This window comes from Tachypleus tridentatus, chromosome 8 (assembly GCF_004210375.1).
Source record: "Tachypleus tridentatus isolate NWPU-2018 chromosome 8, ASM421037v1, whole genome shotgun sequence".
NCBI classification, from domain to species: domain Eukaryota; kingdom Metazoa; phylum Arthropoda; class Merostomata; order Xiphosura; family Limulidae; genus Tachypleus; species Tachypleus tridentatus.
Genome location: NC_134832.1, coordinates 2,608,467 through 2,624,374, shown reverse-complemented (window position 1 = coordinate 2,624,374; position 15,908 = coordinate 2,608,467). Strand labels below are relative to the sequence as shown.

Genomic DNA, 15,908 nt, shown 5'->3' with positions numbered 1-15,908 from the left:
TAGAATTTTTACTCAAAGCTACATGAGAGATTTCTGCACTAACTGTCACTAATTTAGCTGTATAGGACTAGAAAGAAATCAGCTAGTCATCACTACCCACCGCCAACTCCTGAATTATTGTTTTACGAGTGAATATTGGGGTTGAGCAGCACGTAATAACTCCCTTATGGCTGATAAGGAGAGAGTATGTGTGGTGTGACGAGGATTCAAATTCATGATGTCGAGCATCCCTAACCACCTATCCGTGCTGGGCCATTTAAAACAATGATGGATATAATACTTATTTATTTATACTTCTAAACCATTAGTTTGGATATACATTGTTTAAGGTGAGTTTTCTCAAAAGCTTTTAGGGTTTTATGCAGTTTCTTATTATCCCGTTTAAAAAGTCTTAAGAATCGGATTGAAAGAGTAACTCTTCAAGTTGTAAGTTGTAGGGTTACTCTTTCAATCCGATTCTTAATTTAAAAAGGAGACATTTTGATGTATAACGAAATATGGATGTTTACCAATAAACAAAATACGCAGCTGTTTTTTGTTTTCCTTTTGGATTTATCAATCACTAGCTGAATAAACTTCAATATTGTTTTTCTCAGGTATGAATAAATTTTTTGATACTTGGTTGATATGTTTAGAAACAGTAGAACATTCGAATGAGAATTTTACCTCATATACTCTCTAGATGATTCCTATACATTATTAAGGAATTTCTGGGGGAAGTTTCTATATCTCTAGTTTACCTCCTCTGGGATCTGAACATCAACCCAATTGTTTACAGTGTGTGGCCACCCATGAAAGAAAGGAAAGGTTCATGGAAACTGAATGGTTTCTAAAGCTCTGCAACATACCACTTTGGCCTTGAATTCCTCTAGATGTGTGTTATTGGTGTGGTTTACCTAGTGTCAATCAGCTGGTCCTGTTAAGCTGCGATTACTGAGTACAAGTATTGAACATTCTCAACGAGTGTTGTTAACATTGTGTCTGATGCCGTTGTTAGAGTATTGTGTGAACAAATTCCTGGTGTTACTCCAGTGGACTTATTTCGCATTGTAGTGTATCTAATCATAAAAATCCTTAGTGAGTAGGTTCAGTGGGCAGTGAATCGTTTTCCTTTTCTTATAGATCCCCCAAATTCAGAAAAGTAAAACATTAAAAATAGATAAACACACTTACACGACTCTATTATTACACAGTCACCCTATAAGTCAACTCCAGTATCTGAATTTTTATTCTTAGACTGACAAACTCTTAGGGCATATGTTCTCTGTTTTTAATAGACCGACATATAGGGACTTACTTGCTTTCTAAAGTTAGTAACTAAACTCAATTCTGTTGACAAGTTAGTGGAAACACCTACTGGTATACAGCAAGCTCCATCTGAATACGAAGACCATTGGTAATATACGTATTAAGATTACACCCTTAATGCTTTGAAAGCGTTCTAAGAAGAATCATTGAGAGGAATTTACAGAACATTCCGAATCGAAAATCATTGCTGGTTTGTCCATCCAAGGTGTTTCTGCAGTGAGATACATCTCCATTCCTAAAGAAGGAATTATGTAATCACACCCAGAGACTGTGAGTCAAAGTACAGAGATCAGCTAATTAACACAGGTCAGTTTCCATGAAGGTCAAAAATCTTCTATTAACTAAAGAGAAATACCATGGTTGCATGAAGAAGGGGTATTTTACAAGTTCTCCTTTGCTTAAATAAAAAAGGCTACTTTAATACTATGGAACTGTTGAGGTCTCCATCCTGATTGGGGAGACATTAAGGCCTTTCATATTATTCCATATTTATTTTACAGAAAACATTTCTAAACTCTGTGATATTATTACATTTTGGACAAATTTCTTGATATCAGAACGATAAATTATGTTAAAGTAAAATATGTTGAGTTGTGACACTGCTGGTTGTACAGTATGTACACCATCTTGTCTGTTTCACTTAATTAACACTTGAAGACTGACTCAATCCGTATCTTCCTAGGTGGTACAATTATTGTTTGTCCGCTCGACCTGTCTTCTGAAAAGACATATGATCAATCACACCTTGATGCTTTTGTAGAATATTTGCCATTTTCCTTTTTCATCTACGGAAACTTTAATGGACACAATTCCCTCTAGGTAATGCTGATATGGATAAAAGATGTCGTTGCGTGGAATGTATGTTTTTAGACCACAACTTCTCTTATACTGGTGCTTCTGAATATTTTCATGCACATAGTCCGGTTTTTACTGTTATTGACCTCTCTTTCTGTTCCTTTTTTACTTTTCCCACTTTTTGAACTGTTGACAGTGACCTAAAGGAGCAGTGATAATTTGCTTATTGTTTTGAGAGATATTGGCCGTGTTCCATGTATTCTGACCCAATTACCTTGATGGAAATTAGAACAGGATAAATGTCTCTCTTAGAACTCTCTTTGTAACTGAATGGCAGATCTCTCCAGTGATAAGTTCAGATGAAATAACAGTTGATTATATTAATAACTTTGTCAATAGCATGTCAGATCGCTTTTTGGAGGTTATTATGGTTCAATGATGACCAACCGAGTTCCGGATATTTGATATGAATTAATGTTGCAAACGCTATTTATAATAATTTAATGTTGTATTTTGTTATTATATACGTTTTGTTGTGAAATACTGATCAAACATCTTCTTACAGATGTTCGATAAATTTGTAAGGTGCTCTAATAAATCGTTTATGGTGTCCATAGCGCCTGAAACATTATAAAAAATATATGTGCAAAAGGTTTATTTACATTAATAATAATATTACTTGTTATAAAATATTCATTTTGCCAAGCATAGATGGAGAGAAAAATAACCCAAGAAAATATTTGTTTAAAAAGTCAAATTATTGAAATAGTAAGACTGCGTATTTTGTGACATTTAGAAACTTCAGTCACGAAAAATCTGGTTTTAGCATATTTAAAACAAATAATAGTTTTATATATAATGGTGAATGTAAACGGTAGGTTCTTCTTCTTTGTAAAAATATAAAACATTACAAATAAAAACATTTATAACTTGGTAGAAAAAACGACAGAACATTTAATATTAAAAGTAAAAACCTTCCTTTAATAAGTTAACATCTGACATTATTATAATAATTTTATCTGTTATGGATATCAACTACAAAGTCCTCTTACTTCAGCACAACAGTTACGGGTAATTCCTTCGATAACTAGGTTCAGTATTTATATTTGAATCTAGCAGTGATCTTGACTGACAAAATGTCTTATTTGCATTCCATAAACGTTGAACAGTTTTATAATGATAATAACAATTTTAGTTAAAAAGAATTCTTTGTTCTGAAACTTTATATCGAAAATAAATGTTATTTTATGGTAGAGGTCAAACAATACTTGTATATTCAACAGTTTAAATTTCTAGATGCATCAGCCAATTTGTAAAGGAAATGTGTAATTCAGACATTACTTGTAAATTCAACAGCACAAATTTCTAGATGGATTAGCCAAATAGAAAATGAAATGTGTAATTCAAGCCTTTAATGCTATCACAACGTTTTAGCCTCAAAATATTTAATGCAAATATTTATTGGAAAATTTTAATGGAAATAATGTAATTCTTATATATTTACATATCGTTTTATACAATTAGAGAGTTAGAATCCATACATTCATACAAAAGTATATAAAGGTTTTTGTATTTTGTCATTTCAAAAGAGAATCTAGTGAGTTAAATTCATGTATCTATGTACAGGTTAATATTATTCCAGATGTTAATGAAGCTACAATTGTGATCCAGCTCTTCTCTATTGGTACACGTACACAACCTGTTGCTGCAATGACGAAAAAATACATCTACGTGTTTGGACCTGTAATACTGTTGATTGACTATACACAAACGTATCATGCGAAATCATCCCGTCTCCTTTTCGTAATACAAGTAAGTTGTAAAATTCATCCTGAAATGTTTATTTTAGAATTATGAAACCTTTAGCAATCGTATTATAGAGCTGTATTTAAATTAACTCGGCTGTTTTAATTACGATATATAAGTTAATCTTTTCTTTTTAATACTCAATGTGTTTCATTAAAGTCTAAGGTTAATCGCCATCTTTATACATCTGTTTTCACAATTCTTTCCAGGTTAGTGTTCAAGGTTGTCCAATTATATTTGAACTTCGTAATTTAATTCTTAAAGTTCTATTTTTATAGATGTAAGGCAAACAAGTTTAACTCAATACAATATAAACGATGAGAATGTGACAAGCTAAATGTAGTACATTACATTTTTCACTATACTTAATGTGAGGTAATAGCATCTTACTTTAAATGCATGCATAACCGAATATCACACTCTCCTGTTGCACTGGGGTATGTCTGAAAACTTATGACGCTAAAAACCGGATTTCGATAATGAATGTGTGTGTTTTTATGTATATCTATAAAAACTAACAGCAACTATTATCACTTAAACCTTTATGTGCTCTGTCATGTAGAAAGTCGTTCAAGAAAACTTCTTTCCACGAATATATAATAAAACGTATTGAAATTTACACAGAGTGTAATATTTAAACATGATGATTAGAAAACAAGTGAAATTTGTTGTCTTAATTTTATCGTTATGTGCCGCATATCATCTAACGATATTCGTTGTTTAAGACGTCTCTCTTAAGTAAGAGAAAAATCTCTTAAAAATAACGATAAGAAGTATCGTTAATAATACATGGTATCAATATGATTATTCAATACATTCCAATCATTATAGGTTTTATATTCTTGTGTACTAATTTCTGACGTTAATTAATTTTAATGAGCTTCTTTACAGATTTGACTAAATTGGAGTGTAAGTTTGACTGTGTGGGTATTTGGGTATTGATGTTGTTAAATACCCAGGAGGGTCAGGTACATTTGACCTCTTCCTCCCTATTGGAGTGTAAGCTGTTTCATTTGTTTGTTTTTGAATTTCGCGCTAAGCTGCACGAGGGTTATCGAGTTTAGCCGTCCCTACTTTAGTAGCGTAAATCTAGAGAGAAGGCATCTATTTTTCACCAATCGCCCCCCACTCTTGGGCTAATATTTCACCAACGAATAATGGGATTCATCGTTTCGTTATAACGCCTCTACAACTGGAAAAACCCGTATGTTTGGTGTGACGGGAATTACAAATTGAGCGCCGTAACCTCCTGGTCATTTCGGGCCAAGAGCCATTTGATGGTTTTGATGTACATTGTTTAGTTACTTTGTATTAGAAACTATGCATAATTCTCGTGTGTTTTAAAATAAACAAGTATCTATCCGTTATATTTTGTATACGTTTATAAGTGGAGCTCATTTCGATATTGATCCATATTTTATGTTGTATATTGACAATTATACAAAATGAGTCATCCCACAAAATATAAAATATACTGGCTACCCAAATATCTTTATTCTTTTATTAAAGGAAAGTGGAAAGTAAAGAAAAAATTAGGTTCCAATGTTGAGAGTTTTATTTATAATTTAAAAGGCCAATGCTGTAAACTATTTTAAAAACACAATTAATGTAGACAGTTTCACAATCGCCAATGACAATGTCCAAGTTGAAGGTAAGACCATAGAAAATAAATGTCTAAAACGACTACTTGAATCAGTATGTGCACCACCCCAGGAAGACAGCAGTTGTTTTAAAATAGAATCAAGGTATAAATATCGAAAATCTGTCGGAAAACAGAACGAAAGAAAGACAGTTATGATATGATTCAAGGAAACATTAGACAGATAAGGCGAATATCTGATCTTTGATCAGCGGTGCCACTCCTATATTCACTCGTTTTGGTATGAAGAAAACTGCCCAAAAGTGACTGTATCGGCAAGTTTCCTGTGAGGAAAGACACGTGGATCAGTCAAGACCTTAATATAATCTAGATTAGAGTGGAAGTCTTGAAGCTTTCACCGTCTTGAAGTGGCTATTTTTTTCTTAGGTGGAAAAGAAACTGGCATAGAACCCTTGTCCTTAAAACTATACCATTTTTTTTTAATCATATGTTTTGTCCATACATCCTGTCTTGAGCTGAGTTGTCAGGTTTCCATCGGTGGACGTAGGTTCCAGTGACTGAGGGCGTGAACAAATATTCGTTTTGCATACTGGGACAGAAGAAGACGAACCCGAATAGATAGCGGAAGCCGAAACTCGAGAAAGTAAACCCAATCAGTCACTTGGAGGAATGGTATAGACAGAGGAAGGAGCAGACACGAACTTGTTAACAACTCATTTATCCATAGAAGGCAAATGAAGATTCAATAGTTTGAAAACAACTATCCTGAAAGCATAGAAAACTTTGTAAGCATTACTGCTACAGCAGTAAAAAGTCGTGGAACTACAAATGTTCAAATGGAGTGGAGAACAATAAGCTCCGAGACTTTGGATAAGAAATATTATGTACAGTACGTACACTTGTACCTCTTTCTCCCTGTGGGGAGCAACACAACAGACATAGTGAGGATTCTTTTGACACTTAGAAGCGTTACTGTCTTTGTCACTACAGTGAACACATGTTAAAAACCACAACAAAATGCTTTATAATTGGAAACATCTAGAGATGGTCAGGAATGTAAGGCTGTATCTTACAGTTCAGACAACCCGCGCTGACAAAACAGATGGACATGGGATATAAAAGTAAATTTCAGAGATTTCCAAAAAGAATAATTCTGTTCTTGCGAATGGAGATACGGAGTACAACAGACACGCCTTGGCAGGAGAAACTAGCAAGGGACTCTGGCCCGGGAATGTTCCTTCAATCCATTCTCAACAAGCACTCCTCGGGAGGAATTCAAAGTAGAATTTGAATAGCCTTAATGGGTATACTTCCAATGGTTTTCGAATTCAGTATTATGCTATATTTATTTGTAGATGTTTTTTATCAACATGCCTCTAGAGCGTAACTTCCTGACTGACGTGGGAGAAACAGCAAAGCTCTATAATCTCTTTTGAATAAGAACGGAGACATTTGTCCATAGGATTTGTATGATAAAGAATGTATAATTAAAAGATAAAGTTTGGATCTGATTTTGACGGTGACTGTTAAACAGAATCGTCCACGCGTGGATATTTACCTACAAGCTGGTTATTATAGTTTTATTAATTTTGAGGACTGTGGATCGATAATAAATAGAATTTGATTCAGTGCCTACTGACCCTACCCATTATGGAGTACTACAGTGGGACACACTACAAAGCCAACAAAGATAAATCAGCAACTCCAAGGCTTCATGAGCATCATATCAAAACACCAACATCAGAAACAATGCCCATAAAACCCGTTTAGAGTGCTCAGCAATGGTACTAAGTTGACTCTAACCCAATAAAACCAGTCAGTTGACTTGGGGATCGAGCACCCAAGACCAATCATATACAGAAATTTGAGGTGGTGGGTTCTAATACCCCCAGACACCACTCAACCACCACGATATTTTTTCCCCTTCAAGAAAACCATTCAAATTAATCCTTGAATATCAAAGTTTAAATACGATTACCTATTTCTAAAAATAAGAACAGAATAAAAGTTTTTGAATTTGTATTACTGCTCAATTACATTTCTTATTTTAGCAAATAATAAACTAGTAAAATTTCTATTTTCTCAATTACTTAGCGATGCTTCCCTTGTTTCATATTAGTCAACCTTAAACTGAAGGTTGCGTCAACGTGCATTATTCATAGTAGATAACGAGATAAATTATATCACACGTTAGTTTAGTAGCAAAACATCAAGACTTACTGGGTAACGAGCAAGAAAGATGTAACTTATTCCTTCTTTGCAATAAAAGTTTGTATTACTTTAATAGTTGTCCAAGTTCAAGAGCTAAGGTTTTATTTCAACTTCTACCCCTTAAACAGAATAGAAGCGATTTACTAATAAATATAACGGAATTTATTATAAATATAGTCTTAAAGCTTTATCATAAAATTTATTCATATAAAGCTGAGTGAGAAGTATTCCAAAAACATAGATATTTTTATTTTCACGAAATTGAATTATTGAATATCCAGATATCTGATTTCTATAAACATTCTCGTAATTAATTATTTGTTTGTTTGTTACATAATAGGGTATCTGTTTGTGCACACAGTGAGTATCGAAACCCGGTTTATAGTACAATAAGTACATACTATTATAACACAGGGCTTTCACAAATAATATATATTAGTTTTAATTACCATTGGGCTTAGGGTATTCAAGGTATAAAAGTCTACCTGGGATCTTTCTCTTTGATCGTGAAAGATATGAAGCTATCCAGTTATATGGTGCTTTTAACTGTTATAACTACTTTGTGTGAAATTATAAAACAAATAAATATGAAATCTGGAATGAAAATCTTCTATTTTAAAAGTATGTATTTATCTCTCTCTATATCAATAACCAGGTTTACACGTGGTTTTATAAAGCTTACTACATTAGTACGTATCAGTTTTCGCCTAATCAGGTTGCAAAATATATAGTATATATTAGAAGTATCAAAATTATCTCTATCCAATTCTATCATGTTTTTAACTGATTGTATTGAAAAAATCTTTACTTAAAATGTGGATATAATAAACGGAGGTTGTAATATAACTTTATATTTTATTTTCCAAAGGTTTAACAAAATGGACCGTGGACGACCATATCATGGTATTGGCTTGATTCTTTGTGGAGCATTTTTCACAGCCATCATTGGAGTATTAGTGCACTTTACCAAAGATAGTATATTTATGGATGTTATGGGTTTCTCTCAGATAGTCCGAGTGCTTATTATTTTACCTCTGATCGTATTTCAAAATGTGAAGCTCATCTACAAGCGAAGAACGACTCTCTTAATCTCTCTTCGATGTGTTGTTGGAGCGTTAGGAGATATTTTTCTCTATTACTCCTACACTCTTCTTCCTCTTGGCGACGCAACTGCCATTTATTCTACAAACGCAGTTTTTGCTAATGTGTTTTCAGTTTTTATGTTCAAACGTTCGTGTAAATGGCGGAATTTTGTTTCCAGCATCCTTTGTGTTTTTGGTGTTGTCATTATGTGTCAGCCAAGTTTTTTATTTGCATCAGACAAATATCTTCCCTTGCATTACAAAGGAATTGCTGCAATAATAGCTGCCTCTATTCTGGATTCGTTGTCATACAATTTTAATAATTTTTTAGGAAACGTTAATCATATCTGGCTCACAACGTTTCTAAGCTTAAATATGATTTCCTTGTGGGTTTTGAGTTTAATAAGTGAAAAACGTCTCCCTGTGTTAGGGTTTGCTGATTGTTCCTCGACCAATATATTCATCTCTGGCATAGGGTTGGCTAGTGTTTTGAGTCTCCTTGCTATAACACGAGGATTTCAACTAGTTGAAGCTGGTCCGGGTTGTGTAGCTCTTAGTTCTATTATTGTATATGGTTATATCTTTCAACTCTTTTCTCAAGATTCTTCTATCCAAGTGGCAAGTGTATTTGGGGCTGCGTTAATCATTATAGCTATCATTCTTTCATCTCTGAATACCGTGCACGATAAGAAGAAAATGTCGAAACATGTGATTGTAGACATGAGCCAATCAGTACGCAGAAAAGATAGCACAAGAAGACGCACAATTCAAGAAGCAATTTATTTAAGAGAGCTACATTCATTAATAGAAAAGGACTAAAAACCATGCTGCGAGGAATATTAACGATGTCCTCGAGTTTACTAACCTGTTTATTGTATTTTACTAGAATAAATATGGTATTGATTTCATACATTGTCGAGAACAACTTATTATCTGCTTCTTTGAAATTATTATCTTATTTTCTATTTTATTAAATACAACTATTTTATTAGAGGAAAACATATTAAAAGATATTTTCTAGAAATAAGAGTAATAAATGATATATCTGGAATATATTATTACTATACTTTCTGTGTGTGGTTTAAATATTTAATTAAAAATTATAAGACGCCGAGTATTTTATTCCATTTTTCTTAATTTCTAAGAGGTAAATTTTCAATGTAAATTAATTGCGAATAAAATAGTATCCAGCTACCAAATACATGCTCAGCAATTCTTAATGTGTTGTTTTATTTGAATGTATGTTTACTCCGTTCTTGACTGATTACATGTAATTCAGCTCATACATGAATTCATGAATTAATATGCAGATAAATATAGTTTTATTCTCATCTCAACCACCTGTAAGTATCATGTTGCATCAAGAGGAGTGTTCATTTTAAATTTTTGAATAAGAAAATTTCTGTTCTAAAGCAAATTTATAATTTTGATACCAAAGCCATGAATTTTTAAAATTTGAAATCTTGGATGCAATTTTTATCTTATTTAGTATAACTATAATTATTTAAAACACACTCACTATTCTGGATCCTCAAGAACAAGAGCTTAATTCTGAAAGTTGATAAAATTATGAAAACAAGGATCCTTTTGAAATCAATTTAGTGTGAAGTTAATCATGATTCCATAAATATAGATTAACAAAAACAAGAAGTAGAAACGATTCAGTGCACTAAATATACTCTTCAAAAAAAGAAACGCAAAAGGGATATTTTTGTTATTTTAAAGAGAAATATATGTAATAACGTTACAAGCTCAGAGTATGTGATGTTACACGTGTTAAGGCACTGATTGTCAGACCAAAATGACAATAAAAGTTGAGCACTTTGAAAACGGTGGAAAACATCGGATTTTTCGCCAAAACGCATTCGTGTCCAATAAATTTGCTTGAGAGATTTGCATGTTCTGCAAGTGCAACATGTGCAAAATCCCTATAAAAGTGACGGGTTCTCGGTTTCCATAGCTCAGTGTTAAGCCACCGACACGCAATACAGTTACGCCAACACTGACTGAAGCACAACGCAACAGCGCCATTGGTCGCTTTGAAGCAGGCGAATCTCGATTGGATATTCCCAGAGCTGTGAATGTCCACCCAAGCACCATCATAAGGCTATGGAATCGTCACCAACAACATGGATCAACTTGTGACCGTCCACGATCTGGCAAACCTCGTGTGACCACGCCCGCACAAGATCGCTACATCCGGTGACGTCACCTTCGGGATAGAACCACCACTGCGACGTCTACTGCCTCAACCATACCAGGGCTGCGTAGAATTTCCGATCAGACCGTACGCAACCGTCGACGAGATGCTTAGGCCCCATGTGCAACCCATCATGGTGAAGGTCAACGACGTTTTTCAACATGACAACGCCTGTCCTCACATAGCCCGACTCACCACTGTCTTCTTGAGACACCACAACATCAACGTTCTTCCATGGCTTTCCAGATCACCAGATTTAAACCCCATGGAACATCTTTGGGACGAGTTAGACCGACGTCTGCGACGGCGACAACCTGAACCGCAGACTTTACCTCAGTTTGCAGCAGCTTTGCAGTATGAGTGGACAGCCATTCCACAAGATGTGATTCGTCATCTCATCGCTTCCATGGGCAGGAGATGCCAAGCAGTTATTAATGCTCACGGGGGGCATACTCGTTATTGACGTTGAGTGACGTTAAACTTCAACGAGTAAGCGTGGACTTCGCCTTTGCAGACTTTAGATGTTCAGCAGTGAATGTGCAAAGTTTCACACATGTCATACAGAACTACCCGTGATAAACTTGTTAATAATATGTCTCAAATTTTGCTTTTTGCGTTTCTTTTTTTGAAGAGTATATTACAATACTTTTACCAACGGTTTCAGTTAACCCAGCTATTCAGTTAAAGCACGAAAGTTATAAATATTATGATATCTTGATATTTTTATATTTGAAATATTCTATAGCTGAAATTCTTAGTGCCAATAAATAAAAGTAGTGTAAAGATATTATTCAATATTTATTTTGATATTTTAATTACTTGAAATCGTTTTGGTTAGAAACGCTGTATCTGTTTTAAAAATATTCACATTTACTTTGAAAGCTGTAACTTGTAAAACAAATAATAACAAGTTTTGTTCAGCAACAATGTTTGTGTCCTCTTTAAAGATCGGAGTCATAATTTTACGGCCTGGCATGGCCTAGCGCGTAAGGCGTGCAACTCGTAATCCGAGGGTCGCGGGTTCGTGCCCCCGTCGAGCCAAACATGCTCGCCCTCCCAGCTGGGGGGGCGTTATAAGGTGACGGTCAATCCCACTTTTCGTTAGTAAAAGAGTAGCCCAAGAGTTGGCGGTGGGTGGTGATGACTAGCTGCCTTCCAGTTAGTCTTACGCTGCTAAATTAGGGACGGCTAGCACAGATAGCCCTCGAGTAGTTTTGTGCGAAATTCCAAAACAAACAAACAAACATAATTTTATAATAAAAATCATTATGCTTATTGCCAAATTATACTAGGATTGCGTAGAGAGAAATGATATCTTAATTTGTGTTTTGAATTTATTGAGACAGAGAAAGAAAGATATAGAAAACTTATGTCACATGGTGAAATTATTAAGAAAGTTAGATAAACAGAAATGCTATTATCTACAAGAAGAATATATAACTTTATGCTGTTGTAAATATTATTCAGAAGAAGGAAAATGGTAAGCAGAGACAGAAAGAACATCTTTCATTGACAGAAGTTATTCCTAAACATGGAGTGAAAGGGAATAAATTGTTGTACAGAGGAATTTTCAAGACCTATTTTAAAAATAGTTCTTTGAAACAGTAAATGTATTGATATATATATATTTAATATTTTAGTGTCGATATTCGGTAATTTATTTCTGGAGAAAAATATTGATATATGATTCTCCCGGTAAAAGTTCTAGATTAAATGAAGGAGTATATGCCACATAACATGTGTAATAGCTTTTATTATATATTTAACATCTCTTTTGCTCCAACATTATTCAATGTTGTTTAAATACAGCCTTGTAGAAATTATTGCAGCAATATCTTTTAATTATTTAATTAGTTTCCATATCTCATCGGCTCAATTGAATTATACGTAAAATATTATATTTTAATTAATTAAAAACAAAATCAATTGAACGCTTTCTCACCTTATAAAATAAGTTGATGATATGGTGAAAATGTTTCATGTAAAAATGATAAATTAATTATCATTGTCATCAAGTTTTATAGTGATCAATATTTTAATTTAAAATAAAAATATTGACATCTAACCAAAATATTTGACATGCATAACAACATAGCCAGATTTTAATAAAGGGATCAGACACATAAAAATATATCTCAAAAGATAAAGAACAAAGTCACATGAATATGAAACTTTTTAAGCAAGTAGATTATTAACACAAATAAATGATTAAGATATATAGATATTTAAGGAAGTAATGTTAAAATCACCAAATACTTAAGTTTTTATATAACACAGTTGTTATTAAAGTGAATCTGTACTCGTTAGGCCAAAATTTTATTCATATAGCATCTTTGCTGCATGTCATCTACAAATTACAAAAAAAGTGGAAAGGTCTCCACAAGTCATTATAATATGGTAGTGAATCTGCATTTCTAATATGATATGCGTACTTTAATTTAATTTAATTTAATATGAAAGTATGAAAAAACAAAATATATTTGTTATTATTCTTTTTCATATAGTAACTTTACATTTTTCTTCCGTATAGTAGCAGCCATCACTGCATTATCAATGTCGATAACAGGTGACATTCGTATAATTTTTGACATTGTATGTGTTAAATACATATTTCTACACTTAGGTTTTCCCAATGGAACAGCGAAATGTATGCCGGCTTACAACAATCGAAACGAATTTCGATACCAATAACGGGCAGAGCACAGATGGCTTTTTCTGTTGTCTTGTGCTTAATAAAATCATCATCTATGCTATTTGGCATTGAGTGTGTTTTCTTACAGCAAAGCCACATCGGGCTATCTGCTGAACCCACCGAGAGGAATCGAACCGCTGTTTTTAACGTTGTAAACCCGAAAACATACCGTTGTACTAGCGGGGGCATACTGTTCGGAGGAACAGAATTATTAACAATAATGTCCTGGTACTTTACTCTAAATCTAAACAATAACATGTGTCAGAAGTGTATGATTCTTAAATTTTCATCTTAATTGAGAAGTTTTGCGTATTTACAAACATGACAAGAAATTGGCCCGGCATAGCCAAGCGTGTTAAGGCGTGCGACTCGTAATCTGAGGATCGCGGGTTCGAATCTTGGTCGCATCAAACATGCTCGCACTTTCAGCCGTGGGGGCGTTATAATGTTTCGATCAATCCCACTTTTCGTTGGTAAAAGAGTAGCCCAAGAATTGGCGGAGGGTGGTGATGACTAGCTGCCTTCCCTCCAGTCTTATACTGCTAAATTAGGGACGGCGAGCAGAGATAGCCCTCGAGTAGCTTTGTGCGAAGTTCAAAAATAAACAAACAAGACAAGAATTTTTTTTTCTCACAACATATTTTGTACACCTTGTGGTTACGTCTTAAAATGAAAGGCTATCCAATTGTCTTTATTAGATTGTTATGAATTTAAGGTAAAAATAACGCTGTAGCAACAATACGTTCACCAGTTTACCGTCAAGAGATATTAACGATCACAGGACTATTGTAAAAGTTTTTCCTTCTTTAATAGTCACGTTTTATTACTTAATAAAAAATATTTCTCTTCTGTTATTTGTAATTAGTAAAGTTTGTTTGTTTTTGAATTTCGCGCAAAGCTACTCGAGGGCTATCTGCGCTAGCCGTCCCTAATTTAGCAGTGCAAGTCCTTTAATAAATCAGTTAGGATGAAAAAGGAATAATATCTGAGCAGACAACTCTTTTTATTAATCTTAACTTTTGATGTGAAGAGAAAGTTGTCTTTTACAACTATGATAGCTGTTTGTTTTGGCGCGACGGGGATACAAGTCGCGCGCCTTAACACGCTTGGCCATGCCGGGCCCCAACTATGATAGCATTAGTTGTTTTTTTATGAATTCAAGGTCTTATTTCAACACTTTTTTTTTGTCTTAATGAGAATTTGTGGATGGAAATATGCTGGTCAAAGTCATTTATGAAATACAGGGCGTTGTGCAAAACTTAATTATTCAGACTAAGGAATCTAAAATGTACTTACAAAATGAACAAAGAAACAAAATGCTGTCGTAATAATATCTAACGAACAACCTTACTTTGTTCCGATCTGTTAATTTAAGGAAACCATTCACTCTAAGAGCTTCGTACTTTTATCTATAAGCGTACCTAATGCCACATTTCTGATAAGCTGATCTATAATGCCTTACCACATGGTCTGGGAAAGGAATGATACATACCAGAAAAATTATACGAAATTGTTTTATTAGTAATTACATGTAATTACGTAATATAAATAATGTTTAAATTAGATAATTAAGATATTGTTTTCTTTTAAGAGACGTAATTGAGCTAAATAGATCCAACAAGAGCTTTGAATTAGGTTTAACTAGTTTCATACTAATAGAGTATAACGACCGAAGGGTTGTTAGTAACAGCGAATGTACCAAACGATTAGTTTGCACTTTGTCAAAGCTATTCGAGGTTTATCTGCACTAGACTTCTATAATTTAACAATGAAAGACTAGAGGGAAAGCAAATACTCATCACCACCCATCATTAACTCTTGGGCTATACTTTAACAACGAACAGTGAAACTGACCGTGACAATATAACGTTAACTAACGGCTGAAAGGATGAAATTATTTGATGAGATGGAGATTAGAGATTATTACCCTAAAATTGCCAGACCTCTGAACGACTAAAAGAGTGAATGATGATCTTTGTAATTTAGAATAGTATATGAGATTAGCAGCACTGACGACAGTGTTGGTTTTTTAATTATGACTTATACAAGTAGCATAATTTCTTCGGAATTAATTGTTATAAAATAGGTTTAAGGTGTCGAGAGAAAGAAAGCATAAATGTACAATGAAGATGAGTGAGAAACAAATAAAACTTCATTACTAAATTTTTATCAAATCAAGAGCTACAACTTGGAATTTAAGTGTCAAAATTCTTA

The 15,908-nt window shown here is 33.7% G+C and overlaps 1 protein-coding gene across 1 annotated transcript; it reads left to right on the top strand.

Annotated features, from left to right (window-relative positions):
• Nucleotides 1-3,710: 3,710 nt before the first annotated feature.
• On the top strand, nt 3,711-10,163 carry LOC143258415 (solute carrier family 35 member G1-like). Its single transcript, XM_076517317.1, has 2 exons — nt 3,711-3,915; nt 8,589-10,163. The coding sequence occupies exon 2, from the start codon at nt 8,599-8,601 to the stop codon at nt 9,619-9,621; it is 1,023 nt and encodes a 340-aa protein (XP_076373432.1). The 5' UTR covers nt 3,711-3,915; nt 8,589-8,598; the 3' UTR covers nt 9,622-10,163.
• The last annotated feature ends 5,745 nt before the right edge of the window (nt 10,164-15,908 follow it).